The 27,757-nt window shown below is 39.8% G+C and overlaps 4 protein-coding genes, 1 long non-coding RNA gene and 1 other non-coding gene across 13 annotated transcripts; 2 read left to right on the top strand and 4 right to left on the bottom strand.

The window, feature by feature from the left end:
* Window positions 1-48: 48 nt before the first annotated feature.
* TRNAM-CAU (transfer RNA methionine (anticodon CAU)) lies at window positions 49-131 on the bottom strand. Its single transcript is given in 2 exon segments — window positions 49-84; window positions 94-131. It is a non-coding gene; the product is annotated as a tRNA-Met (tRNA).
* Window positions 132-601: 470 nt separating this feature from the next.
* On the bottom strand, window positions 602-9,644 carry LOC135605952 (uncharacterized). Of its 3 annotated transcripts, none has more exons than XR_010484622.1 (13): window positions 9,378-9,644; window positions 9,185-9,280; window positions 8,392-8,475; window positions 8,090-8,164; window positions 7,798-7,878; window positions 7,439-7,566; window positions 7,063-7,335; window positions 6,734-6,908; window positions 3,692-3,744; window positions 2,923-3,040; window positions 2,514-2,713; window positions 1,941-2,142; window positions 602-1,082 (listed from the first exon to the last, which is right to left on the bottom strand). XR_010484622.1 is itself a non-coding variant. In XM_065096593.1 (13 exons), exons 1-12 carry the CDS (start codon window positions 9,606-9,608, stop codon window positions 1,960-1,962), a joined length of 1,728 nt encoding a protein of 575 aa, XP_064952665.1. In that variant the 5' UTR covers window positions 9,609-9,634; the 3' UTR covers window positions 602-1,082; window positions 1,941-1,959. The 3 variants fall into 3 exon arrangements, 2 of the variants coding, with proteins under 2 accessions (XP_064952665.1, XP_064952669.1); XM_065096593.1 differs by having other exon boundaries at window positions 3,692-3,775; window positions 9,378-9,634; XM_065096597.1 differs by having other exon boundaries at window positions 3,692-3,775; window positions 7,063-7,330; window positions 7,437-7,566; window positions 9,378-9,634.
* Window positions 9,645-11,240: 1,596 nt separating this feature from the next.
* LOC135605958 (pentatricopeptide repeat-containing protein At4g02750-like) lies at window positions 11,241-14,679 on the bottom strand. The gene has a single exon (XM_065096606.1). The coding sequence runs from the start codon at window positions 14,415-14,417 to the stop codon at window positions 12,180-12,182; it is 2,238 nt and encodes a 745-aa protein (XP_064952678.1). The 5' UTR covers window positions 14,418-14,679; the 3' UTR covers window positions 11,241-12,179.
* A 151-nt stretch (window positions 14,680-14,830) lies between these two features.
* On the top strand, window positions 14,831-17,627 carry LOC135605964 (actin-depolymerizing factor 11-like). The gene is made up of 3 exons (XM_065096616.1): window positions 14,831-14,991; window positions 15,841-16,106; window positions 17,234-17,627. Exons 1-3 carry the CDS (start codon window positions 14,971-14,973, stop codon window positions 17,382-17,384), a joined length of 438 nt encoding a protein of 145 aa, XP_064952688.1. The 5' UTR covers window positions 14,831-14,970; the 3' UTR covers window positions 17,385-17,627.
* A 2,546-nt stretch (window positions 17,628-20,173) lies between these two features.
* LOC135605969 (uncharacterized) lies at window positions 20,174-21,689 on the top strand. 3 transcript variants are annotated; one of them, XR_010484624.1, is made up of 4 exons: window positions 20,174-20,506; window positions 20,643-21,127; window positions 21,255-21,479; window positions 21,654-21,689. XR_010484624.1 is itself a non-coding variant. In XM_065096629.1 (3 exons), exons 1-2 carry the CDS (start codon window positions 20,246-20,248, stop codon window positions 21,114-21,116), a joined length of 735 nt encoding a protein of 244 aa, XP_064952701.1. In that variant the 5' UTR covers window positions 20,174-20,245; the 3' UTR covers window positions 21,117-21,127; window positions 21,255-21,689. The 3 variants fall into 3 exon arrangements, 2 of the variants coding, with proteins under 2 accessions (XP_064952701.1, XP_064952698.1); XM_065096629.1 differs by having other exon boundaries at window positions 21,255-21,689; XM_065096626.1 differs by lacking the exons at window positions 21,255-21,479; window positions 21,654-21,689 and having other exon boundaries at window positions 20,180-20,506; window positions 20,643-21,243.
* LOC135605978 (uncharacterized) lies at window positions 21,539-25,798 on the bottom strand. Of its 4 annotated transcripts, none has more exons than XR_010484629.1 (5): window positions 25,624-25,798; window positions 24,920-25,106; window positions 22,874-23,036; window positions 22,662-22,746; window positions 21,539-22,581 (listed from the first exon to the last, which is right to left on the bottom strand). It is a non-coding gene; the product is annotated as an uncharacterized LOC135605978 (long non-coding RNA). The 4 variants fall into 4 exon arrangements; XR_010484626.1 differs by having other exon boundaries at window positions 21,539-22,595; XR_010484627.1 differs by lacking the exon at window positions 24,920-25,106 and having other exon boundaries at window positions 21,539-22,595.
* Between the last annotated feature and the right edge of the window lie 1,959 nt (window positions 25,799-27,757).

Consider the following 27,757-nt stretch of genomic DNA (forward strand, 5'->3'; position numbering starts at 1 on the left):
GAACAATGAAAGTAAACAAGAGCTCGCGAAAAAGAATAGCCAAAAATTTGGGGTGAGAGAGGCTCGAACTCTCGACCTCAGGATTACTCTAGCTATGAGACCTACGCGCTAACCAACTACGCCACCACCCCGATGTGAATCGAGTTGAAGAGTTTGAATATTATCAAATTTAATACAATTCACATAACATAAAGAAAAACGATAAATAACAGATATTTTAGGTGAACCGCTGAAATATGTTCCTAACAACAAATCTATGAAAATCTTAAATCACTTGTTTTGTCTCGTGGTGGGCTTCAAGTCGTACTTCATGCCTTAAATTCTTGGGAGAAGTCGAGCCTTTCTACGGTGAAGTATAAGGGCGAGAAAAAAGAATCAGTAGATATGCACGAGCCATATGGAATAAGTTAAAAGAATTTCTTTCCGAAACTGGGATGCATGTACATCCGCAGGACCAATTGTCTCCTATGCCGATGAATCTTTCAAGTACCCGACGATAGATCCCTAACCCCATTTCCTCAACATTTAGAACATTTAAATCCTACAAGCATTTCATGTAACGACAGAAAGGGGACCGAGATTAGCATGGATAGATAGGGACTAGCAACTTCAACGGAAGAATAAATTACGAGAATTTCCGGAGCAAATACAGTAATTTTCTATAGCAAAATGATCTATTCAGCGAAATGAAGAATGTTATAGTTTAATCAGTAAAACATAGAGATAAAAAAAGTGACTACGACGGGCGATTCTGGAAGGAAACATCAATGATCAAGTGACGAGTTCGACGGTCTCTGGAGGTTGAATTTAATGCTTCATCACACCGAAACATTGCAAGATGAGTAACATTGTTGAGAAGGTATCCTGACCTTAAATTTGCTAGCGAACAGGATTCATGGCACAGTAATGGCCAAAAGACAGAGAGAGTTGGCAGTACACACACTATGCTTTTGCATGCAAGGTTGCTGTTTTAGTTCACTCAGCATGCCTTTGATTTCTTCTTTCTTCTATTTCCATCCAACTAGAGCTTCACATGATTCTAAACAGTTTAGAATGACCGCCGCAATGTCCGATGTATGCACCTACAACACAACAAGGTACTTAATATCATGGCATAAGAGTGTAGAAATCACAGAGCCTAACGATCACTACTAATAATTTATTTTCAGCAACTGAGATTTTCTATCACCCTGACAGTCTATTAGGTTTATAACTAAAATCTAGAGCACATCAGGAACCATAACAGCATCCAACTGATACTGATGAGGTCTAGTATACAGAGTTATAGTCCAACCCCAACTAGCTGGGACAATTTTGCTGCTTGTGGATCAGTAACAAAATTTCAGAAAAGAAAGAAAAAAACAGAAACAAAATTGGATCTTAGTAGCAACTTAAAACACTCCAGTTCCTTCAACAACACACACAACCTTTTTAACAAATTATGACAATCTCAACGCCTGATGTGTCAGATGACTCGATCGACAAAATCTAGATGCATACTAATTATAACAAACAAAAGGTAGAAAGGCCTAAATGCTTTCTTAAACAATTGTCAAACTACAGTAGGATAAATTATCTAATAATCTTTTGATAAATAGAAAGAAAGATGGATGTGTGAAAATATCCATTCAATCTCTGAAGAAAAAACTCATTTATGACAATAGATGTACATTTACATGGGCAGTTTCATATATCCATCTATATACACCTACATATACATGCATACAGTAACTTAAAAAAACATATAGAAGTTTCTGATTCAAAAATATATTTTTCATAAGTACACAAAATCACACACATGTACATATAAACAAAGAACCAGTAAAAATTACTTTTTATCATTGCATTGACTGATGTGCATTTCACATCATGAGCCTGGAAGAGGAGTACAATGTCCAAGACTCATGTGCAATTCTATGATTTTAAAGAAAGAAATATACCTTTGTATGCCAGTCTGCATCACTTTCTTCGAGCAATTACTGCTATGTTTCTAGGTGATAAAGTAGGATCAAAAATAGGGAACAAAAACGCTTCCACAGAATTTCCTTGTTCTTGCAAGAACAATAACCTATGAAGCAAAATGTAACTCTCCACCAGTGGCCCTAGAGCTGCACGGAGAGCCCAAAAAGGACCTATAAATTCCTGCATAAGTAAATGATCTGTCAGCTGTCACTTAGACAATGAAATTACTTCATTATTGACAACTGCACTAAAAGCATGTTTTTTGACAATATTGATCATGTCATAAAGATCAAGTCAAAGAAAGCTCAAGAGTTGAAATGTGTAGTTGTCAAAATATTGAACATATGAGACCATTCGTCTGTCTTCAAGTGCATAAATGTTTTCTGAATCTTAAGAAGAACTACTTAGCAAAAAGTTTAGAACACATAAATGAAGTCAATAGATGAGGCTGCACATGAATACCAAGATAAAACTTAACAGATACTGGAGCACAAACAAAGCTGAAAAGAAAATTGAAGTTAGAATGAAGATGAGTACGAAACCAAACTTACAGTATAAGGTTGGGCTTCCTTCCATATCTCCAGTAGATCAATATCCTCAGAGAACATACACCCAAGGCGAGTTAGTCCAGACTTGCAGAACTCTTTAAAAAGCAAATAATTGTTGGATCCCTCAACATCAAACTCTTGGCATCCCTTGGCATTACTGTAACTCAATTTTCCTGATACTTCAAAAAAGCTACACCTGTCATCTACAACAATAGAAAAAATAAACTCTTTACTACTAGTTTCTTGGGGGATGTACTATGTGCAGATTTAATCAATAAAGTAGGATGAAACCTCCTGGAGTTGCATTATTGCAGCATCCATAAACGTGTCGACATCATCAATGACATGTACATTGGATGATCATGGAAAAGTAAGATGGTCCTTGGAGGTTAAAAAAGAAGAATATTTATACCTTTACAGCACAGTTCAGATTCTCGAAGTCTCCTACACTGTTGGCGTCGTAGAGCTTTCCCTTGTCGACCAATTGATGGACTTGACACTAAAATTTCTGGAAAGTATTTGTCCAAAACCTATAGGTAAAAGAAGGTATACTTCAAGAATGTAATGTCTAGAACAATTAATCAAGTAGATATCAAAAAGTTTCAAAATTTATAATTTTCCACTTCAAATGCAAACTTGACACACCAAGTAATGGTTTCTAAATGATTTTGTACTTGTCAGACTCTAACTTAAACATTGGTCAGTCGCCAATGAGCCTAAGATATGAGTTATAATTAGAAAACAAAACATGGAATTTCAGCTGTTATGTACAAGGAATTTTATCCTATATACTTGCAGAGGAATGATGTTCTGGTCAGTCTAATAACAGGATATTGCAATTAGTGACAAAACAGTACCATTTTTTAAAAAAATTAGCACATAAAGGAGACATGAGAAACAACTGCTACAATGAAGACAAATAACTGCATGCAGCATTAATATAACTGCCTATATATCATTACCAATTCTCAGTCAGGAAGACTTTCACACCATAATGATTTTATTTCAAATGAGTATGCAGGTTATCAAGTTCAAATTAGAGAAAACCAGGAGATGAAGGAAAAAAGCAAAGAAACAAAGCTATTTGTGAAAACTAAATTAATATAAAGAAATGGGATGTGGGAATCCAAGTTGAACCAATCAACTAGTTGAGGCTCTAAAGACATAAGAAGTAACAGTACCAGTTGAAAGGCAGCACGAAGGGCATGTACATCAAAATTTTGAAGGGCGGCATCTGCAGTAAGAATTCGCCATCTTTCAGCACTCTAACCAGAAAAATGTGATAACATTTAATCATTTTTGGTCAAACTAAACATCGGGAACCACAATTAGAGAAGCAATTACTTGAACATCTTAACAAGAATAAAATATAAAGATTAAATCACAAACAAAAAACATAAAGAAGCTACTTAAGAAAGGCTTCTAAAAGTAGTTAGAATATATCGACTTTTGTTCTGCAATTACCGATGCTTCTCAAGATAGTAGCCATAATAAAAGTGCTGTTTCCCATGCAAGAATAGCATTCTCTTTAGAGAATACACAAAAGATAATAATACATAAACAAAAATAAAGGCACCAAAAAAAAAGAATAAAGAGGAGAAATTATATGGCATAGTGAACTTTAAAGGTAGTACATGATCAAGCAAATGATCAGCAAAAGAATGAGATTTTAATTTATTTGGACTCCTCGTCTTGGATTTTCAACACCAACCCACAACTTACAACTTTCTTTTCTTTTTATCCATAATAAGAGTATGGCATTTTGGTTTTCAAGCTAAAACTAGACATAAAATAATCCCTCTAGCTATAACATACACACAAATAAAAAAGTCCACAAAAGACAAGATGAAGATAAAGATGTAGCATAGTAATAAGAAGGGTCCGCAACATGTTCCTCCACCTCTCGCCTTCTTTTTGCTCTTTCATGGATGTCAGGCTCAAGGCTGAGGATATGCAAACCTCTTTCACACATCATAAAAGATCTAAACCAAGACATGAGAAGAAACTTCTTTGCATGATTTTAGGACAATTCACAGAGATCACATACTTTACATGGTAGCTTATTAGTTATTAACAAGGACCAATTGAAGGAACTAATTAATTTAGATAAAATTCCCTTCGAAGGAATGTAATAAACTGTCATTTCGTAGAAATCTTAAGAAACAGGTCATAAATATCTAATAAATCTATCAAATTTATGTGCAACATAATCTGGGATAATTACAAATTATCCCTTATAGATAGACCTCCTTAGCATCCCAATCCTTAGATTTAAAAAATTTATATTAGAATCCCTATAGTTATGAGAGTAAAACATCTAATTCCATTTATCCTAGCGTGATCAGTTTTATCGATGGAACACGAAAACAAATGACAAAAAGATAATTTTAACATTTTAGTTGATGGTGGTGGACGATGACACTGCTAGGGGCCGCGGGTCAGGGTCTGCAGTACCGAACTGTACCGCCCGGTACGGGCGGTACGTACCGGTCCGACCGGTTGTCGGTACGCGGACCGCCTGTTACCGATCCGAGTGCACTGTAGCATTGTAGCCGTGCTACAGTACTCGGCACACCTGGGTGTACCGCTCGGTATACCGTACCGTACCGGTACCAAGCCCAGATCGAAATACCGGTACGGTACGGTATTGCGAACCTTGCCGCGGGTGACTGTTGTGGACGAGGAGAGTGTCGATAAAAGGTGAAGGCTGCTTTGCATTTGCGTCGATGCCGACACAGTTGCTGAGCGACCCTTTTGCCGCTTTGCATCTACAACAACGGTCCTTTCGTCGCTCAACAACAACGTCGATGCTGACGCTGACGCAGATGCAGAGCAACAAAAGGGCCCTCGGATAGCTGTTGTGCATGAGGAGAGTAGCGACGAAAGGTGAGGGTCACTCTACATATGTGTCGACGCCGACACAGTTGCCAAGCGACCATTTCACTGCTCTGCGTTGACACCGACGCAAATTCAAAGTGGCTCTCACCTCTCGTCATCGCTCTCCTCATCCACGACAACCACCGGAGCGGCCTTTTCGTCTCTCAGCAATTGCGTCGACACCAACACAGATGCAAAACAGCAAAAAGGTCGCTCGACAACTATGTTGACACTGATGCAGATGTTGAGCGGCCCTTTTGCCGCTCAACAACTGCATCAATGCCAACGCAAATGCAGAATGGCGAAAGGGCCGCTCAACAACTACGTCGGTGTCAATGCAGATGCAGAGTACCCTCACCTCTCGCCGTCGCTCTCCTCATCCACAACAGTCACCCGTGGCCCCCAGTGGCGTCGTCGTCCGCCACCATCAACTGGAATGTTAAAATTATATTTTTTGCTTTTTGTTTTCATGTTTCCGTCTGTAAAACTGACGACGTTAGGGTAAATGGAGCTAAATGTTTCACTTTCATAACTATAGGGATTCCAATGTAAATTTTTTAAGTCTAGAGATCAAGATGCTAAGAAGGTCTAACTACAAGACATAATTTGTAGTTAGCCCACATAATCTAAAAAATTTATCAGTTAAGTTAGGTTTAGTCACTACCACTAAAGTTCAATAAGTTAGAGTTTATTGTCTTCGCTTTTCATTTCTTAAGTCTTAGCTCATAAGTTACTCCATGGATCAAACTTGTATCAAGTCAAGACATTCTAATTTTAGTCTATAAAGTTAAATGTCAATAATACAAAATCATCTAAAGAAAAAATCACAAAATCATCTAGAAGCCGAAATTTGATTTATTTGTGTTGACCTGATAAATTTCTCCAAAGGTTCAAGTTTGTGACAGGCGTCAACCCATTCTAATTTCTTAATATCCAAAGCATTAAATGTTAAAAAATACAGAAATTTCTGCAGAATCAGTGACTGATATCGGTTAAATTGTCTGAAACTGAAAGCAAACTTGTTTGTTTTATAAAATATTATCGACATTAATGGTTCATATTCCTACATACAAAAGGGAGTCTCTATCTCAATAACTTTAGATAATTTCCACGTCTGAAATTCACAGTAAGTTCCATATGTTCTAGAAGGCATGTACATTAATATAATTGGATGACACTGTCCGTGCTCATGTACATACCTCTACAAGTAGATTTAGAGATGAAACAATGATTGATCATTACAAATGGTTAGATCATCTATAGGATGTAATACATAAATAATATACAAAGGGCAAAAACAAGTGTATAATAAGATAAAGAAACTTCTGCACTTTAACTATGTGCACCTGACAAGCAAGATCACGCGCATTTTTTCCAAGGACTAGACTAGACAGTTTAGCAGCATTACTGATTGGGAAGCCACATGAGTTGTCAGTCTTCTCTAAACAGTCTTCAGAAAGTAAGTTGTAACAACAACCAATGCCAATTAAAGCTCTAACATGTTCGCAGCCGACAAAGGACCTACATGGCAAAGTTTTGAATTGAGAACAGCCAATTATAGTAAGAACAAAGATTCAGCACTGAAATAATCATCTAGATTTGCATCATAACAAAAAAAAAGAGTAGATCGTGACACTAGACCCACTAAACAGGTTCTGAAATCATTGATATTCACCTAAGCATGTTCACTGAGAGGTCACCACAAGCATGGAGTCCGGCAAGAACGAAAAAGGCACTACTGTGCTGTTGTTTATTATATAAATTAATTGCTTTAGCAACGCTTGGCTTTGAACTTTCAGAGTCACCAAATTCAGATTTATTACCACGTCCCGTTGATTCTTCAGTATTGTCCTCACATAAAGAAGTGATACTTAAATCTGTTAGTGCTTCACTTGAGAGAATATTGCAAGTGATGGTCCGAGGCACTTTGAGATGTGGGCTTGCTGAACTAGTAGATTAAATAAGTTTAGTTAATGCAGTGGAGTAAAGAGTATAAAGTATAAAGTAGACATAACCCAGAGAACAAATGCACCATCATAAAGATATTACACTTTTTAGCTGCATAATGCTTTTTAATTCTCTCTGCCCGGGCATTTGTAACATTTGCATGGTGCAAAGAAGCATCAATTGCTATGACAGGATGTTGATATTGAAACGATAGCGCTTGAGCAAGATAACCCTAACAGAACCAGGTAAAACATTTTTCAGCAGCAAACTCCAAAAAGCAATGCAAGTAACACATGTTAATAAGACAAAGGCCAAGTTGCCCCTTATAAGGGAATAATTTTTTTAGGAAAACAGGCAAGTCTTGTCAAAATGGATAATGCCATTGTTCTAATGCCACAAGTTTGTGCAGTAACCACACAAAGACAAGCTCTTTATCATGAATTGATAGAGAAGCAATGTATACCTGACCAGAACCAACATCAATAATTGTTTCTGCTCCAGAATCATGCGCAATCCAACTGACAACTGCAGCAAGTATCTCCACCTGGTACACAACGAGTTGCCTTGTTTAGCTATTAATGAGAAAGAGAATGCTTTAATGATGGATAAAATAAAGAAAAGCAAGGAAATGGTTGTTGGAGACGTATCACAAACACAAGAAATCATCATATTCGACTCTGCAAGGACTGGGGAATAATCATCCTGGAAATTCACATAATATAAGAGGCATTGGCAATGAGCACTTTGTTACATACTTCATGCTTTTTCTTCAAATTCATGCCTTGAGCAAGAACAGTACCCAGTGAAGCTACATGCAAATTAGGTAACATCTGCAAGAAAATAATAATTTTGTGAGAAAACACAATGACAATGATTTTTTTAATCTTGCATAATCGGAACAGGAAGCAAAATGACCTAGAAAGTCAAGATTCAGGCATATAGCATCCTTATAACAAAGAAACACCCAGTGAATAACAATTTCAATCATTCAACAATATCAAGTGCACAAGTACTACAATTGAAACACAATTTCCGAAAAGAAGTGACAAAAACGTACCTGGTGCATCAATTCTCGCTCCCGCGGAAGGACGAGGAACCTTAAGTTGCACAGAAATTGTTTAAGTGAATCGGGCCAGTATTCCTGTTATACAGATGAATACAATTTAGTAAGTTCTTAATTCAAGTGCATTCATGATACTTGTGCATTTGTAGGCAAATGATACAGGAAGAGAAATCTGACTCTTCTAAATCTTTCCTCTTTCAGCCCCAAGTAATTGACTCTTTCTGTTGTGAAAGACCCATTTACATGGATGGTAACACATAAAAACAAAAGGAATCCATTGGGATAAGAGTCATAGCAGTACAGACCTACTTAACACCAAATAAATACTAAACATGGAAGTATACTGATATATAAGTGATCTACCTAGTGGCCTCTCGCTTCAGAACCCAACCCGTCTATAGTACCAGTGCATTATCTCCAATCCAGCCAGTGTTTGTACCAAAATTGCAACACAAGATCATTAGGATCAGGTTACATAATATAGACAATCGTAGTTCACCGGATACACTATTGTAGACCTGATTAATGTGGTTTGGATTAAATTCAGTATTTAAGCATCTTCACAGCTTGAACATTATACTAATGCAAAAAACCAATCATAAGATATCTAAATCGCAGCTAAAGAACAAAAGAATTTTGGAATTGTTAAATGCTAAGAGTAGTATTAAGTTAAGGAAGAAAAAATTAAAGATCTCAAACCAAAATTATCTAATATCTAACATAGAAGATACAGATAATATCAAAAACAACAATTAGTCGGTAAATTTCGTCGAGGAGGAAGGAGCACCTGAGCAGAACCAGACGGCAACTTCAAGAGAGCCTCCACAGATTCTTTCCGGAGGCAATCCATCCACTGGTCGTCCACCAACTCCCACAACCTATCCTGAGAAGGTTCCAAAAATCGCTACTGAGAAAAACCCTAACAAGGCGCAGTTTCTCCTGAAACAAAGGGAACGGAGACTAGGGTTTCCAAGATGAACCTTGAAGAAATTGACGACGTGGGCGTCGAGGAGGGGCTTGTAGGGGCGGATGAAATCAGCGATGGCGTTCATCCATTGTAGGGTTTCAGCCGCGGTCTCGCAAGAATAGCGGCGAGGGTGTGCGGCCATCGCCCTCTGCCGCCGTCTGCAAGCAATGAGCGAGCGGTAGTGGCGATGCCGAACAAATATAACGGGCTGCCGAGCAAGCGTTCGGCTCATGTTACGTGGCATGGTTTGGAAGACAAATCATTTCGTTCCACTCATGTTCCATGGCATGATTCATCTTTCAAAAGCGAATGGTGTTCCCTATTCTAAGTAAAATATTGCCACCACCCGTCAGGAACAGAACAATTCAAACTTCGGGGAGCCACACACTCTGAAAAGACCTCCTAAACTTAGGATTTCTGGTAATCGAGAGAATGTTTATGGCCTCCAGTGGGACGAGCTATTCATTCTTGGAAGTCTGCTGCTTCTCTTGAAACGACGATGGTTCCCTGGAAGGGTCTCCTCTTTGCGATCCTGCTAGTAATCGCAACAGCCATCGTTAGCACTTGCCATGCTGCTCGCCTGCTGTCGGAGCCTTCCGTCGACGGGAATGATACATCATCGATAGCCACCTCACTGTCGACGAATTCTTCAGCCACACCAGATTTATCAGCATTGGCAGGAACGTCGCTCCCGGCCGGTCTTCCAAATCTTTCAGAACTGCCACCTGGTACTGATTTAACTGCGTTGGCTAGTTCGCTTCCGGATGAAACCAAAGCTAAGTTGGCATCATCGGCGGGGGTGTCGCTGCCGGACATTCCCGATTTGCCGGACCTCTCAGTGAACATACCGGAGTTTGCGATGCCACCAATTACCTCCCCTGTGTTCACTATGTTTGGGCATGAAGTCCATCTGCCAAATCTCTCTTCCATGGTGGGGAATCACTATTGAGAACCTGCATAGATTTGATGAAGTAGGATCATATCCCTACTGTGCCATCCTTGGAGGTTTGTTATTGCAACAACATCATCTTGTGTGTCTTGTTTTTGTTTGAAGTTTAGCCAAGCAAAATACATGGATGTTTTCATCTGTTTTGTATTCATACATTCGAAGGTGCAATTTCACCAACCATTTACATCATCTTGCTGTTAAGTCCTTGTTGCATGTGATAGTAGATTGCTTGTGTGGTTTAGAAGATCAACAATCTCATGTCATCCTACAAAATGTTCTTCTGTTCTAATCTCCAATTTAGTTTTCTTTCTAGCTCAAAGAAACAATGTTCTATAAATCACCACAAGTATCTTCACAAATAGGAGTTTATCCAATTACAATTGATAGCATTTTTTCCCTTTGAAAACGAATACATGTTTGATATTCATATCCGGAAAACAATTTGTCAAAACTTTACTGTCTTCCGAATATTGTGAATCTTCCACGGAGTCATGTCAAAATGAATGGTCTGTATATGATGCGAGAATGAACTGCTTATTTTTGACATTTGAGCTTATGATTAGAAGTTTAATGACTCTTTTACATGAAGAAGGGAAAATGGAGAGTCTGATATCGAACACATCTGCATTGTATGGTAGTTTATCCAGTAACACCATATGGTCAGTGAACCTCCCAAGTTTCTCCTGGAACTGCCATGCTCCGAGTTTCTCCTGGAACTGCCATGAGTCCTCTTTCACATGTCGTGCACAAAGCTGACGGTCCGAAGCAAATCACTGTAACACCATGTAGTTCGGAATGAGGCTTCACTTAGCTGACAATACAACATATGATCTGTATGGAATTCGGGTTCGATGATTCGTTGACTTGAAATCATCTTTCGAATGAAAGTTTTCACGGAGGTAAAAATTATCACAGAAAAATCAAGCATAAAACCGAAAGAAAACAACTTCTATTATTTGTAAAGTTAAAGCTTTGACTAAGAGACTTAAAACAATGAAGATAGAAGTGTAAAAGAAAGATTATAAGTGCGTGAAAATGCAGATTGTTTTTGGACAACACGTCAGTGCTCTCGGTAGGTTGTGGTCACTGTTGATTTTCGGTCTCCTCCTCTCTTTGCTGCTAGAACCTCCTCCTGAGGTTTGGACAGCATGCAGGAGTTGAGAACTTCTTGCAGTAGCTAGATGAAGATTTGGGGTGGAGTCTTAGACTATTGGAATGAGAGGAAGAAGGTTGCAACTGGAAGAAATTGGTTGTAGTGATGCAGAATTCTTGCCTCTCTTCTCTTTTCGCTGCTCTGAGGTTGCAAAACTAGGATCGACTAGCTCTTTGCTGAAGGTTCCCTGCTTACCCTTTGTTTTGTAAGGGGAGCGGCTTGTCCTTTTTAGGGTCTTCCTTGTGAGGCATGGCACCTAGAATTCCCTCGCAGGGCTGTCGCACCCTTCTTGCTTGATGGCTGCCCCTCTTTAGGTGAGAGTCATCCTGATCCGAGTCCTATCATGACTTGGATTATGGTGAGAGGACTGCTATTTCTTAAGCTTGAGCTTTTCTTGACCGAACATGATTGAATGGGATTGAGATCATCCCTAATTAATATATAAGCAACTCAACCATATGTGTGGGCTTGAAAGTCCAAGAAGACAATGCACTGGAGTGTCAGGTAAATCTTAAAAGAGATTCATAAAAGTAACAGGTTCTTGATGCCCATGCTGCAACCAACTGCCAAATAATGCAGGCTGATGGATTCAGCTACTGTCACAAACGACAGCAATCTAACTTCAAATGCTTCAAGTCCATGATCATACAGTGTGATTTATGATATTTGCAGGCTTCGGACAAGAGAAATTTCATACCATTTAAGTCTAAATTCTACCCACAACCTAACAAAGAAGAATCATACATATGCCCTATGTTTCTCATTTGTGCATTCAGCACTCTTAAAACCATGAAGACCTCTGCTGCCCTTGGCTTTGTAGAATCATCAGAAGAGAAAGAATGAACTTCATTCTTAATTTCAATCCAGCTGCGTGCAGGTTGCTTCCAAACTCCTCTCTCTTTCATCAAAACCCTCACTCTCTCAACTTCAGCCCAACTACCAGCCTCAGCGTGTATGTTTGACAAAAGCACATAATTTGAAGTATTGTGAGGTTCAAATTCAAATAACTTCTCAGCAGCAACATTTGCAACTTCTGGATTCTTATGCATTCGACAGGCACCAAGTAAGGAGCCCCATATGCTGGCATTTGCCTTGATTGGCATTCCCTTAACCAGTTTCAATGCTTCTTCTAACCTCCCAGCACGACCTAGCAAGTCAACAACACAAGCATAGTGCTCAGCCACTGGAGTCATTGGGTAGTCCCTAGACATGGAGTAAAAAAGTTCTAATCCATCATCAACCATTCCTGCATGACTGCACGCAGATAAAAGACCAATGAAGGTGACCTCATCGGGAGCAACCCCATTCTTTTTCATTTCCCGAAAGATTGAAATTGCCGCTTTTGCATAACCATTCAAGGCATGGCCAGCAATCAATGAATTCCAGGAAACAAGATCCACGGATACCATCTCATCAAAAACCTGTCTCGCTGTCAAGATCCTTCCACACCTTGCATACATAGTTATCAATGCATTAGCAGCAAAGATATCAATAATATGTCCACTTTTGAGAAGAAGATTGTGGAGTTGAGTTCCAACCTGCAAAGCCACTAGATTAGCACAACCACTGAGAGCACATGCAAATGTAGACCAATCAGGATCCTTCCCTTCCTTTCTCATCATCTTGAAATGCTGGAGTGCCTCCACATAGAACCCATTTTGGATGAACCCAGAGATTACACAATTCCAGGAAACCCTATTCTTTTTTACCATTTCGTGGAAAAATTGAATTGCTTTGTCCATTTGACCATCCTGAGCATAACCTGCAATCATGGTATTCCAAGATACCACATCCTTCTTTGGCATTCTCATAAACAACTTCAAAGCTTCATCCATTCTTCCACATTGTGCATAGCCAGAGATCATTGTATTCCAACAGACAACATCCGGAGTACTGATTTCCCTGAAAATATGATGAGCTTCATCCATCTTCATCCTCTGCACATACCCATTAATCAGTGCAGTTTGTGCCACAACATCTTTAAATGGCATCATATTAAGCAAATTTCTTGCTTCACTGAGCTTCCCAATGCGAACATATCCATCAATCATTGTCGTCCAGGATATCGAGTTCCTCTCTGGCATTTCCATAAACAATTGAGAAGCCTCATCGACTCGCAGACAACGAATATAACCTGCAAGCATCGCATTCCAAGAAACCACATTCTTCTCGGGCATCTGATCAAATATTCTCCTGCCCTCGACGATGCAACCACTCTTGCAGTATCCATTGAGCAGCGTCACCCAAGAGATAACATTTGGGTCTGGAATTCTCCTAAAACACTCGAATGCTGAGACCAAATCTCCAACCCTAACAAAACCCTCGACCATTAAATTCCATGAAACTACATCTTTCTCTGGCATCCGATCAAAGAACTTTGAGCCCATCCCCATCTTCCCGTTCTGCGTATAGCCAGAAAGAACAGAGTTCCAGGAAACCAAATCCTTACACGGCATAGAATCGAGCAACTCAATGGCATCTTCAAATCTACTACTCTTCGCGTAACCCGAGATCATTGCGTTGTAGCAGACCGAGTTCTTCTCCCCAGGCATTCGATCAAAGAGACGCCTGGCCTCCTCCAATTCTCCATTCCGGGTGTAGCACGTGATCATCAAAGTCCACGAAAATACATCTCTCTTGTGCATTCTGTCGAACAGCTCAGCCGCTTCAGCGACGCAGCCATTGTGCGAGTAGCCGGCGATCATGGTGTTCCAAGAAACAAGATTTCTGTAGGGCATTTGATCGAACAGCCGTCGCGCTTCCACGACGCGACCATTCTTCGCGTAAGCTGAGATCATCGAATTGTATGTTACGGTGTTACGGTTCGTCATGCCACGGAAGACGCCGATGGCTTCCTCGATCCTGCCGGACTTTGCGAGCTGCGTTAACTTCAGATTCTGGGTGAACACCAGGCTTCCTCTGCAGCCTATGGCTCTGAGCTGGGAACTCATGCTTTAATCGGCCGCCGAACTATGATCAGAAGCTCAATTTATGACCGTCAATTTATCTCTGCCCGGAGGCATTACTCCGATTCTTCTCCGTTTGTGGCAGAAAGCAATTGGAAGATCACTGACACGAGGAGACGCAGAAAGGTCAGCAAACGATCTGTCTTAAATATCAATTCGATAAAGATTTGGACGATCGAGCGGACTGATACAATACTGAGTATAGTGTATATTAACTTGAATCGCAAGTTGGCTCCTCGATTGTAGTGTCAGCAAACGATCCCCAGAACAAGGATGATAAAAGCGAGATCAGACGGTCTACAATACTTCACCCGTATCCTCATCATGACGCATCACCGTCGGTTGCGGTGTCGCATCGGGTCGAGTCCCGACCATTCTTATTATTATTATTATTTTGCTTTTTGGTGTACGGAGACCACCAGTCCATCAAAAGCCGCGCACAACTGGTGCTCCTCTCCCCCCACTCGCTCGATCGATCGGTCGACAATCTTGCGAGGAGAAAGGATTGGCATGTGAGGAGATCGCCTCCATCATCAGAATGGCCTTCCTTCGATCCCACGTAAGTCATCGCGCATCCCTTTGGCGAGATCGCGTCGTGCCCCCTTTTACATTCGCTTTCCAGTTCGGAGATCTCGTGGTTATCTTCTTGGACTGGCAGATCTCGATGCTCCTTGGTTCAACTTCTATTGGTTTTTCTTCATTGATTCTGATTTTTAGGGTCCTTCAAGATAGTTAGTTTGATCGGATCTGATACAGTTCATTTAGTTGCTAGTTCATAGATTCGTTGAAGTTTCACTTCGTACTGACGATTTAGGGCTGGCGATCATTAAGCGGATTTAAGGGGTCAAAGTTTTGCTTCGTCTGTTTCTGATGCAGTCAGTTGCTAAGCTTGATTAGGTTTTCACTGCGGGGTTCTGTTTGGGTCATTCTAGACCATATTTTTACATGAATGCGTGCGACATAGATTTCACATGTCGAGGTTGTCCTCTATCGTGCAGAGGTCACCAAATTTTACTGCACAACGTAGCTGCTTTGTCAGGCATTTCTTATGAAGTATCGCTTACAGACTATGCAGGCTGCTATTGCAAGTACCGTTGAAGTTTAAAGTGCTCCATTGTTTGTATTGCCTCTGTATATTTAGGTTTCTAGATAGCTAAGATCATGGCAGGATGACAGTGTAGTCGGTAACGAAAATGATTTGCCTCTGTCATGGATGGTTTGAACTCCTAGTTTATATATGACTGGACATTTATTTTGCATTAAGTCGACCCGGCTTTTAATGGACGAATATGAGTTCTATTCTTTAACATCTTATTGAAGTTAAAATCTGCATTCTTAAGAACATATTACTCGTTTTTACATTGTTTTCTCAATGGTACTGTCTGACATCCACATCCACTGATTTTAGTCAAATGCTTCCTCTGGAATGGGTGTCGCTGATGATTGCAAGCATATCTTCTTAGAGCTTCAGAGGAAGAAGACACACAGGTACGTGGTTTTCAAAATTGACGAGAAACGGAAGGAGGTTATTGTGGAAAAGATTGGAGGTGCAACTGAGAGCTATGATGATTTTATGGCTTCTCTCCCTGAAAATGATTGCCGTTATGCGATCTATGATTTTGACTTTGTGACTGAAGAGAACTGTCAGAAAAGCAAGATATTTTTCATTGCCTGGTGAGCCTATTCCTGCCATCATTTTTTATTTAATACGATACATTCTGGTATGCATGGCTAGAATTGTCTGTCTTGAATTCAAAATTTTATCTTAAAAGTTATTATATATATATATATATACACACACACACAATTTGTATAGAAAGTTAAGTGAACTCATTTGTGTTGGGCTGTGATAGGATTGACATAACCTGTTTGTGCCATGTTGTTCCTTCATATAAATTTCTGATGTAGATAATTGGGTAGTTGGCCTGTGATGAAAAGCAGCATAACCTATGCATTTTATGTTGTTGCTTCACTTGATATCTCTTCTAGGTGGTCGAGTGGTTCGCTTAATTTCTCAAAAATTGTTGTATGCAAACAGAAAGGGAGACCTGGAATTGTAGACAGTCGTATGTCTTTTCTCATATATCATTGCCATGAGAAAGGATTAAGTCAGTACTTTCTTAGAATTGAGTATATATAAATTTGTAATCTTAGTGGCTTCAATTAGCTTCACAAACACGATGGTTTTGTTTGTTTTCTAATACTCTATGGCTGATGACTGATGAGAAGATGGGAATAGCTATTTTGTGATGAATCAAGATACAAATTTTCTTCTATGCAAGTCTCAATAAGCCAAACACTGACACTGAAAATAATTTGTTCTAAAAAATCAGTTTATAGAAATTGGTTTTTGACCTGTTGATAAAACCTTTATCTTACAATTAAGAAATTTAAGTTTCTCCATTTATTAATGTTGTGTTTCTTGGAAAATCTTACTGCTTTTGTCATACTTGCATCAAAAAGACTAAATCAAATTAAAATTGAAAGGATGATCATGACAAATAGGTTAGTTGCTTGCAAGACTGATATTTAGTGCTCCTAACATCTGGCTCAGTAAGCATTTCAAGTGGTTAGACGTAACTTCCTGTCCAAGCTATTTGCCGCCGTCTGTTTAGATCACTTTGACCAATCTTGCAGAGTTACATTTTCCTTTAGGCAGATGTAGTAATATTAACAACATACAATCAAACTTTCTTTCTTAATGATATATTCCTATGAATCAGATGTTTCACGAAAATGTCAATTCCCGATCACTGATTGCATTACATTTTCCTTGTATTTCTTAAATTAATGTTGGTCAGGTCCCCTTCTGTTTCTCGAATCCGGGCTAAGATGTTGTATGCAGCCTCCAAGGATCGGTTCAGGAGAGAACTGGATGGTGTTCACTATGAGCTTCAGGCTACTGACACCTCAGAGCTGGACCTCGAAATCCTTAGAGAACGAGCACATTAAAGTGAGCCTTCGACAGGCCTTGGGAGTCTCATCAGACATGGTAAACTTCATGATCTCTGCAGTGCTTATGGCTTATGGCATCTTCAAACTTAAGTAAATATATACAACCATGTGTTATTATGCTGCTGGAATATATTAATCATGTTATTTGGACACTTTATATGAATGGTGAAGAAGGCTTGTAAACTGATACGACCTCTTAAGACATGATTCGTATGACTATTATTGTCAGTATTGATCTAAGTCACTTTCAAGGAAAGTTGTATTGAACTGTGGGAACATGCATCCATCCTTTGGAAATTGCCCAACCGCGGACATGATTAGCTAGAAGGATACAAGGCTATACGCCGATTGCCATGGAACAGAACTGTCTTATTCTATTGGGAGGAAGAAGGCGGATGATGGATCCTGTAATTGAGAAGGTCACAGCTACGGTGGAAATGTTGGACTTGGTAAAGATCCTCTGCTGTCAATCTATTCATTGGTGGTTTCTCAAATTGTTTCTTCTTTCCTCCTAGTAAAATTGACTTTTCTTTGTGGTGCATAGACAATTAATTGAGTAGAAGAACCGGTGAAATTTATGAGTTCCTTAAATCATATTGAAAATTTAAGATGGATATGGATAAAAAAACAGGTATGAGTCGTATTAACTTATGTAATTAGTCATGTTTTATTACTATTACTATTATTATTATTATTATTATTATCATTATCATTATCATTATCATTATTTTATTTTATTTTATTTTATTTTATTTTATTTTATTTTTTATTTTATTTTATTTTAGATAAAGAAGACATTGCATTCATAAAGAAACTTCCACGCTTTGTTGCACTTACGTGAATAATTCTGATTTGTAGAAGATAGAGAGGGCAACTCGACAGCTTGCAAGTTCTGCGATAGCTAACGAGAGAAAGGCATTGGTTTGATAGTGAATGAATTGGACCCATAATTCGAGTCGGACCACATAATCCATTTCGAAAGATTAATTGATTATTTGACTTGTATACCAATTTTAGGTGATATGATTTTTCTCATCAGTTTTCCAGATCATGGTTTCAATGTCGGTTGGACAGCTACCGACTGTTCTTACTCGTCAACCAAAGTTGTTGAGACATTAGATTTGCTTAGTGCATTGTTGGATCTCCGTATGCGATCCTCTTATACATCATTAAATGTATTTTTTTTAATATTAAATTTTTTATATAATAAAAATATATTATATATATCACTTGATATTGTAATCAAGATCGACATCGACCATGCTTTTTTTTTCTAGATATCACATGCATAATTTATGTGGATCATGTGTTTAGATAGGTACAGAAACCTAATTGGTATCATTATTGATTTTAATCATCTCTCACCACAGTATGGTTGTAATCATGATTAAAAATATAATGAATATTATTTTCCTTGAACGACATATATATACTCACAAATCACACATGGATCAACTACGTCTATGCCCAATCAACATCCACTACAATGCCGGGTCAACACTCACCTTGCGGATGATGCCATCAACTACACAACATGGTTTCTTCTCAATTTAGCTAAATTAATTTATATCCAATAGCATGTAATTAGGGTATTTTCGTGATACACGAGGGTTCCCGGGGCATATTGAGCTGATTAGATATTATTGATTTGATCGTAAAAAATATATTGTTGAAAGCATCCTCAACATAAGTTTTATAGATTAGATGTTCAATTTGACATTCTCCTCCGCCCATTCCATCAGTACATAATTCTTGAATTTGATTAGTTGCGACATCAAACTAAGTGGAACGGACTTCGTCATACAAAACAAATGGTCAAAATTTACATTATTTGCACACGTTTTTTTTTTTCTCTCTCTCTTGAATTTTAGTCTTTATCATCAATTAATGACCATAAATACTGGACTTTGTATAAGCTCAATGTTAGTTGGCAAATTAACTTGGTAGTTCGCCATCATGTGGCTAGCATCGCATGGAGTTCCATAGTCATCAAAATCTTTCAGATAGGAAGCTACCGTCGATGTCGACTTGGATAAGATTTTAGTCTCACATCGAACACAGAGACTCATTCAAGCTGGATCGGATCCACGTAAGAATCGAGACTGAACACAAAATGTGACGATCGAAATCATCACATTTGCCGTGTGCTTGACGTCGGAACGTGGCAATGCATTGGCAACACAATTCATGTGAAACAAATCTAGAGAGAGAGGAGGAGCGGATATTGTGAGAACATTAAATGCGATACATGGAACTTTAAACGATCTCTCCATCTCCGAGGCTCTGATGCATTAAATATCAAGGCATTCAATGACAGCAACCTCTTGCATTTATGGATGCAACCCAAGTAGAAAAGTCCATCTAACTTGAGTCTGCTTCGGCTCAAAAGTCCATCGGAATACTCCCAGTGTGTTTCCCCGAGTCAAGCCTCTCATTATGGCTGCATCGCTGCACCCATGTCCACAGCCACACAACGTGTCGAGAGAGAGAGAGAGAGAGTCGTAGAGTGTCCGTTTTACTACGTTACCTCGCCCTATTACCACCATGTCATTAGCACACCCCAAACATAGATGAAGTTGTCACAGATTGCTGATCCCAAAGATGGTACTCAAGGAGTGAGTGAGAATCACAAGATGGCAGTGGCAGGTGGATCTGAGAGGGATCGAGCGAGTTATTCCCAGGGGAAGGTGAATCCAAGAGCTTGCAGACATAGAGCTGCGTGATGGGTCTCGTCCATTATTTACCATACGGGAGACCAAATGAGAGAATGCGCAGATGGACGCCCTACTCGCAGCCAAATTAGCATTTAATTCCTTTGTTTGTTGGTCTTCTCTACCCTTTGTTCCATATCTCGTGTGATGGTGTCCTCCCACCCGCTCTCATTAACTGCGTCCGCAAGCACATCCCCTGCATCTACTTCTTCAAGCTTCCCGTCATTCTTAGAACCGCCTGTGCGGTTGGACCTCTTGTCGTCGATGGAGGTCGAGGTGAGCTTAAGGGAAGGGAAGACGGGTCCGGTGACCCTGGACCTTCTCGGTGGCGGCGTGGCGGTCGGGCCTAAGGATCTTGATCTTGGCTTGAAGCCTTCCTTCGGTTGCCATGGCGATCTCCACCCACTGGTATGCTCCTCTTCCTTTGTTTTTTATCATGTTTACGTTGCGGAACCATGCAAGGTTCACGTGATCGACGTGAGATTGGTAGGAATCAGCAGCTCCGACTAATTTCTGATGGTGCATGGTGTGATGTGAGTTGCAGGATCTTAACCTGCTTCCGGATGACGTTTTCGGCCGGAAGAAGAAGGCGGCGGCGGCGCCGTGTCCCCGGAGTCAGAGCGTGTGCACCATCGAGCAGGTGAAGTGGGCGCTCGAGCGGGCGCAGCGCGAGTCGCGTGGCAGGGTAACGGCGCAACGGCGGGGGCAGGCAGCGCCGGGCAGCCCCGGCTACTCCTCGCCCTCCTCGTCATCGTCGTCGTCGGTCACGACGGTGTCGACGAAGCGGCAGGCGGAGGACGGGCACGAGGGCGGGGAGGAGGGGTCGGAGGACGGGGAAGACTCAGGCGGGGGCGGCGCAAGTCTGGTGGCGGCGGGGTGCCCCAGCTGCCTCTCCTACGTGCTGATCTCCAAGGCCAACCCGCGCTGCCCCCGCTGCGAGTCGCAGGTGCCGCTGCCCACTGCGCCGCAGAAGAAGAAGCCACGAATTGATCTCAACCTCGCCCTCACTCCCCAATAAGCCTTCCTCATGTATAAAAAGATCATCAATTTATAGCCTTGCATCTTTCTTTCTTTTTTTTGTTGATGATTGTTAAGATAGAGAGGATTAGTTCATGTATTCCAGACTACAGATCTTGATTGCTCAACCTTCTTGTAGATTAATCAACATGTTCTGTCGGTGTGTATGTGTACGATGAAGCTGTGCTTCACGAGGCTCTGCATTCTGCTACTTCTCCTTCCTTCTTCTGCATGGCCAATGAAAGAAACACTGTGAAGGCATGACGGACGTAGCGCACAACCTGTGAAGTGGCATACGCCACAAGACATGCAATAGGACAAGCTGCTGGTTGTAAAGATGCACACATTGCGGTGGAAGTGCATGGTACGCAACATGCACATTTAACCTTGCTTTAAATAATACGCAGTTCGAAGCCTCCAACAAAGAACAAAGGGCCAGGCTTTGAATTTCGTGCAAGCAAATCAGAAATGGAACCTTCCTTTTAGATTGTATGTAATATCTTTCTTCCATCCATAATGTATCCGATGGTTTTAGCAGCAAAAGCTCGGAACGCCGCTTCTTGCGGCAGAGGAAGACCCACGCACAGTTGTGTGATCCGTTTCGTCCATCTCCTCTCATCTTTTCTTTCGTCGAGGATGTGTCGCACGCACCGGGGAAGGAGAGGCAGATAGCGTCACGTCTCCTCCAGCACGGTCTCCGCCGCCATTGATGGCGAGCGCGAAGCCTCGAACGCATTTAATGCGCTTCACGTCCGGTTGAGGCCCCGAGCAAGTTCTACGCCTTTGACCACCGCGTGCCGGTGCACGCGCCTCAGGGCCTGCCTCCTCGTCCGCGCCCCGCCATTCAATGCTGCTGCTGCTGCTTCCTCCCTCCCGCCCGCTTTGTGGAGCGTGGAAGTGATCGATGAAATCCATGGGACCATACTGCTTAGATTACTGTGGTCATCAACAGAAGAGAGATCCCGCCGGTGTTGAACTTGGACCATTCATTTTTCTATGGATCAATCCTCGAAATAGAACCAAGTATCATTCGGCTAAGAGAAGAAGCAAAAGAAGGGGCATCGAGATGATTACCGTCGAGACTCCTAGCTGCAGAGCACGAACCTGGTGACGCCGCGGGATATTACCAGGAGCGCAATGGTGGCGAGATCCGTCGCCGACCACTTGCCACTTGCGCGCCTTTGGACTCGGGAGCAGGCTCTTTCGGTTCGCAGCAGCGCGTCCACCTCCTTGAGCGGGTCGAGGTCAGCCCCCTTCCGCTTCAGCTCCTTCTCGCACTTGCCCAGCGGCGCTCCGCCCTCCCTCTCCCGTGGCATTGGTCACTTTGGCGCGCACTCGTCGTCCGTCTTGTACCGGATGGCCCGTGGAGCAGAGGCAGAAGCCATGAGCCTGGGCACGTACAATCACGAACACAGCCTCTCTCTCTCCCTCGGTCTCTGTTGAATAGTCAATCACTGACGTCGTACCTGGCATCCGCATTCTAAGCAGGAAAACACTTCCAACTTTACCATTGCCACAAAAACGGAAAACAAAGAAGAAGCAGCACCTGTCTAGAAGATGATCATCTCATGTCCGTTCCTTGGTTCCTCTCATCTGGAATAGAATGTCTTGATGCGAGTTGCTGTTGCTCGCTGGTCAGAAATAGATGAATTTATATACATGAAATTATTTAAAGCAGAAAACAAAGAAGAAAAAGCAGGAAAACACTTCCCAACTTTACCATTGCCACAAAAACGGAAAACAAAGAAGAAGTAGCACCTGTCTAGAAGATGATCATCTCATGTCCTCGGTTCCTCTCATCTAGAATAGAATGTCTTGATGCAAGTAGCCGTTGGTCGCTGATCAGAAACAGATGACTGATGCTGTCGTACACAATTATATTTGAGACACAGGAAAGCTTGTGTAACGCCCTCCTAAATTCCTAATAATGGACATACAAACTAAAAGCATGTCAATTCACTAGCAAGAAGAAGATAGGTTCGCTGGAGTTTTTCTCAAACAAAATCCACCATGCAAGCAGTACTATATCACGAAATACAATTTTGTAGAAACCTGTAATATGTCCAAATGAATTTTGTAGCTCTGTAAGCATTTGCAAGCTGATAATACTACAAGACACCAAGGTTCACAATTGCAAATTACACTTTTGTTGCAACAGGAAAGTTCTCAAGTAAAAAACAGCTGCAGCAACATATTTGTAGGGTATAGATTTACAGCGACAGACTAGAATCGAGAAGGCAGCTATTCTTACAAAAACATCATCAATGAAACTTATCGTCCGAGCCAAAAACCAATCAGCCTTACGAATAAAACACAACTATCCAAAATAAGGCACCGTTGATCCTAGCATGAATGTGTTTCCAAGTCACAAAGAGGGTCAATTATCTACGAGAACAATTCAAATGGAAGGACACCGATTCAAGCATGCCTAAGATCAGCAAAACCTGTTAACAGCTCAGGCATTTAATATTGCTGGGAAGGTTATATCAATTAAGACAAAGGTCGATCCATTTTTCTCAAGGGGATGGACATCCTATAAACAATGACAAATTCAAAACGATAGCTTCATTCAAGAGCATGGAAAAGGTCCACCCATAGGGGAGGGGAAAGAGAGGATGATGACAGAATATATCAGAGTAAATAATTATCTGTTACAAAAAATCATGTAAAGATTAAAAATTCCACTATGTGGGGCCATCGGTGCAATGAGATGTGCCAAGGATCACTAGCAGGCAGAAAGTGACCCATTCCAGATGATTTCTTGGACTGCAACAAACATGAACTTGAAGATGACATCAATAATATAATGGTTTTTTCAACCAACAAACAAATATAGATTTAATAGTCTGAAAACAAGGATTTTGCAAATAATAGTAATGTATATAACCATGTAAAAACTATTTGGTTGATGTTCATAGGCAGGGCCGCATATTAGCAAACAGTACAATGACCAGCAGTCCGGCATGTTTTGATGCACTCGCTTTACAAATCTAGAAGTTCATAACCAGTAATGTATGGCCACATAGATCCCTAAACAGTGTGCCTGATTCCTGCTAGATACATATGAGTATAATTGTACAAAGACATGAAAATACATGAAAAATGCTCTTGCTAGAAACGAAATGTGAACAACTAAAGGTTGCTCTTAATCTTATTCATTTAAGGACAACAAAAGACGGTCTCTTGGCGATAATTGAAAGAAGATACACATACTAAAGAAACATAAGCAGATCAATGAAGTACATACAATCTTGTGGAACTGAAAAAAGCGAAGAGTTTAAGACATCTCAATGAATAATTGGACCTACAATGAGCTGCTGTATGTGTTTGGCTTCTGGTAGCCTTCTAGCTTGTCTCTACCTTAATCGTTCTGAAACAAAAATCTTGGTCTAAAAGAGATGCCCTGCACTCCTTAGTGGTTTCTACATGTTACAATTGAATAGGTAAACTAAACGTCTAGGCCATATTTTCGGATCTTCTGTTGGCAATACCAGAGAAAAAGGTAAATAATCTAGCATCACTAAATTCCTATGTAAGAATCAACAAATACAGTTACGAGTAACTGAGACAGAACTATGAGGCTCTTCCATTCATTTGTGCATCATCATCATCTAGTTAGTGAAATAGTTGATCTACACCGGTTAGCAATCAGTTCCTACAGTTTTAGCATGCTCAATTACTGACGAAAAAAATACAATTCTTTGAGAAATTATCAAGCTGAAAAGATATCCTATAGGAGTTTCATCCTTAATAACAGGCAGACAGAGCATGTTCAGGATAACCATGTTCAGCAAAATGACTCACGTGTGTGCCATCCCATGAGGGCACACAAAATTTTAGATTGCAGTGATTTCCCTGCATAGGAAGACCATTTCCTTTCCTCGAGAAGAGGTTTATACTCCGAAGGAGACCAAGGATCGAGAAGCTTCAAAAAAGTTAGCAGAAAGTCTAGGTGGATGACTCTGCACAGTCTGCTTAAGGCATATCCATCCTATAAAATGCAAAGCAAAACATAAGCTAGAAGGAAACTCTATCTAGTGAGAATAGAGGAAACGAAAGCCTATCGCAATCGACATAGAGATCTGAGGATTCTCCATTTGAATCACGATTAGAAACATTTAGCTTCAAAATACAGGAAAAACAGAAACACAGAGATGTTAGCAACAACCGAGGAAAGCACGATCACGTCTTGCTAATCGGGAAAGATATTATGTGCAACTACAACACCTCCAGAAATTGGACGAATGCAAACAGTCGATTCAATGTTTCCACGATATGGTGATTTCTTCCCAAAAGATCCGATAAACCAAAAAAAAACTACAGGTAGATCTACCCTCGAAACGATATTAATTACGAGGATTAAATGAGAGTGAAATATAGAGAGAGAAAGAGAGATCAAAATCTAAAACGGATCGATTCCGAGTAGAATAAGCCGATGAATTCGACAAGAAGCAGGGTTAGAGTCGACGCGAACGGAAAACGAAAGGAATAGGGTTTCCGGGAAGTACGAGTTAGTGCTGGAAGCCATCGGATCGATTCTAGGTTTTGGTGCGGATCTGGACGGATGCGTTGTAGTCCCCATCCTCTGTGAGCACTTCCCGGGAGACGGAGGAAGAAGCCGCTGAGCTCGCGGCCGCGACAACAGTTCGATGTGATATAACTAAATCTGATCATAACTTGCATGACAACGAGGGACGTACATAAAGGGAGTTTTCAATATAGTCGAATTCAACCATAAAATATTTTTTTTATAATGATATAACTAAATCTAATTATGGAACATTAACTAATATTGATGCAATGAAACTAAGATCATGAAGTATCCCAAACCAAATATGACTTTAAAGCATGGTCCAACGACAATGCAATCAAATCTGATCATAAAGCATTTCTTAACAATGATATAATTAAATCCAATCACGAAATATCCCCCGTCAACGACCATAGTCACGAAGCATCCCTCCCTCAATAATAACAAGACTAAAGTCAATAATAAAAATATTATTCGATGATGATACGATAAAATCAAATTTTAAAGCCCCCAACAATGATACAGTCAAATTCGACAATAAAACATCATCCAAGATTTGATCACGAAGAGTCTCTAACAATAGTGTAGGCAATTATAATCAATAAGTATCATTTAATGATAATACAATCAAATCAGATCATCAAGTATGATCTAATCAGGATGGGGGAGTCGTGATATGTGAATAATATGTTGATATTTGACACTTAATCAACACCAATAAGAATGAGAATTCAAATGCATTAGTCGAGAGTTCTCGACATTATTTAAGTTATAATTATATTTTTTGACAGTTTGGCACACGTCTTCATAGCTGAATAATAACTACCAATATTACTTAACCATCTGCCAAATTAACTCTTCACTTCAATTTGATGATTATACAAGCTCGATATAAAAAAGACTAAGTGCAACCTATTAGAGAGAATCATACTCATTTTTAATATTATAAGTTTTTATTTATTTAAGCATTAGAGATATCTTTAATTTTTAAATAGATTATGCACGATTATACACAAGTCACATGTTTTCATGATGGCGTTAAGATTGGACATTAGATTCAAGTTAACTTTAAATTTCTATGGTGTCATATAGTGTTTGATATAGAAACTTTGAGGAATTTGTATATACATAATAATAATAATAAATATTAAATAAAAAATACATTTGCTATAAAATAAAATATTAGAAATATTTTTGTTTATTTTTAAATACTTACTATAATTTCTACATGAATTATTTCAAAATCCCTTCTATTACCAAAGAAAACCCATATAAGATTGAATCAAAACAAATACTATGATCAGGATAATCATTGGCACATATGCCTATGATAATTTGAGATGACAATTGGCATGCCACATGTGTGGATATTAGTTTATAACTAAATGCGGTACCCAAAGCAATTGATGTAATAAAACTAGACCATAAAGCATCCCACAACAATGATGCGACCAAATGTGACTATAAAAAATCATCTAGCAAAAATGTAATTGAATATGATCGTAAAGCATTTTCCGATAATGATATAATCAAATCCAATCACGAAGTATCCCCCATCATCATCAGACCATAGTCTTGAAGCATTCCTCAACGATAACAAAACTAAAGTCAATAATAAAAATATTATTTGATGATGATATGATAAAAGCCCAACAATGATGTAATCAAATTCGACAATAAAACATCATTCACTAATGATTTGATTGGATTCGATTATGAAGAATTCATAACAATAGTGTAGCCAATATCATTTAATGATGATGCAACCAAATCCGATCATCAAGGTCCAATTAAGATGGGGGAGAGTGATAAGTGAATAATATGATAATATTCGACACTTAATCAATACCATTAAGGAAATGAATAACATGATGATACGTAATTTTATATATTTGACACTTAATTAATACCAATAAGAGTGAGAGTTCAAATGCATTAACTGAGAGCTCTCGATATTATTTTAGTTATAATTATAAATTTTGACAGTTTGGCACACGTCTTCATGGCTGAATAATAACTGTCAATATTGCGTAATCATCTGCAAAATTAACTCTTCACTTCAATTTGATGATTATATAAGCTCAATATAAAAATGACTAAGTGTGACCTAT

Source organism: Musa acuminata, chromosome BXJ1-2 (assembly GCF_036884655.1).
Source record: "Musa acuminata AAA Group cultivar baxijiao chromosome BXJ1-2, Cavendish_Baxijiao_AAA, whole genome shotgun sequence".
Taxonomy (NCBI): domain Eukaryota; kingdom Viridiplantae; phylum Streptophyta; class Magnoliopsida; order Zingiberales; family Musaceae; genus Musa; species Musa acuminata.

Coding starts and splice junctions, on each gene's coding strand:
- LOC135605958 (XM_065096606.1), bottom strand. CDS start 14,417: ATGAGTTCCCAGCTCAGAGCCATAGGCTGCAGAGGAAGCCTGGTGTTC.
- LOC135605964 (XM_065096616.1), top strand. CDS start 14,971: ATGGCCTTCCTTCGATCCCAC. Junction 14,992..15,840: donor TGGCCTTCCTTCGATCCCAC/GTAAGTCATCGC, acceptor CACTGATTTTAG/TCAAATGCTTCCTCTGGAAT. Junction 16,107..17,233: donor AAGATATTTTTCATTGCCTG/GTGAGCCTATTC, acceptor AATGTTGGTCAG/GTCCCCTTCTGTTTCTCGAA.
- LOC135605952 (XM_065096593.1), bottom strand. CDS start 9,608: ATGCCACGTAACATGAGCCGAACGCTTGCTCGGCAGCCCGTTATATTT. Junction 7,336..7,438: donor AAGCATTATGCAGCTAAAAA/GTGTAATATCTT, acceptor TTAATCTACTAG/TTCAGCAAGCCCACATCTCA. Junction 2,714..2,922: donor ATCTGAACTGTGCTGTAAAG/GTATAAATATTC, acceptor CTATTGTTGTAG/ATGACAGGTGTAGCTTTTTT.
- LOC135605969 (XM_065096629.1), top strand. CDS start 20,246: ATGGTGTCCTCCCACCCGCTCTCATTAACTGCGTCCGCAAGCACATCC. Junction 20,507..20,642: donor ATGGCGATCTCCACCCACTG/GTATGCTCCTCT, acceptor TGTGAGTTGCAG/GATCTTAACCTGCTTCCGGA.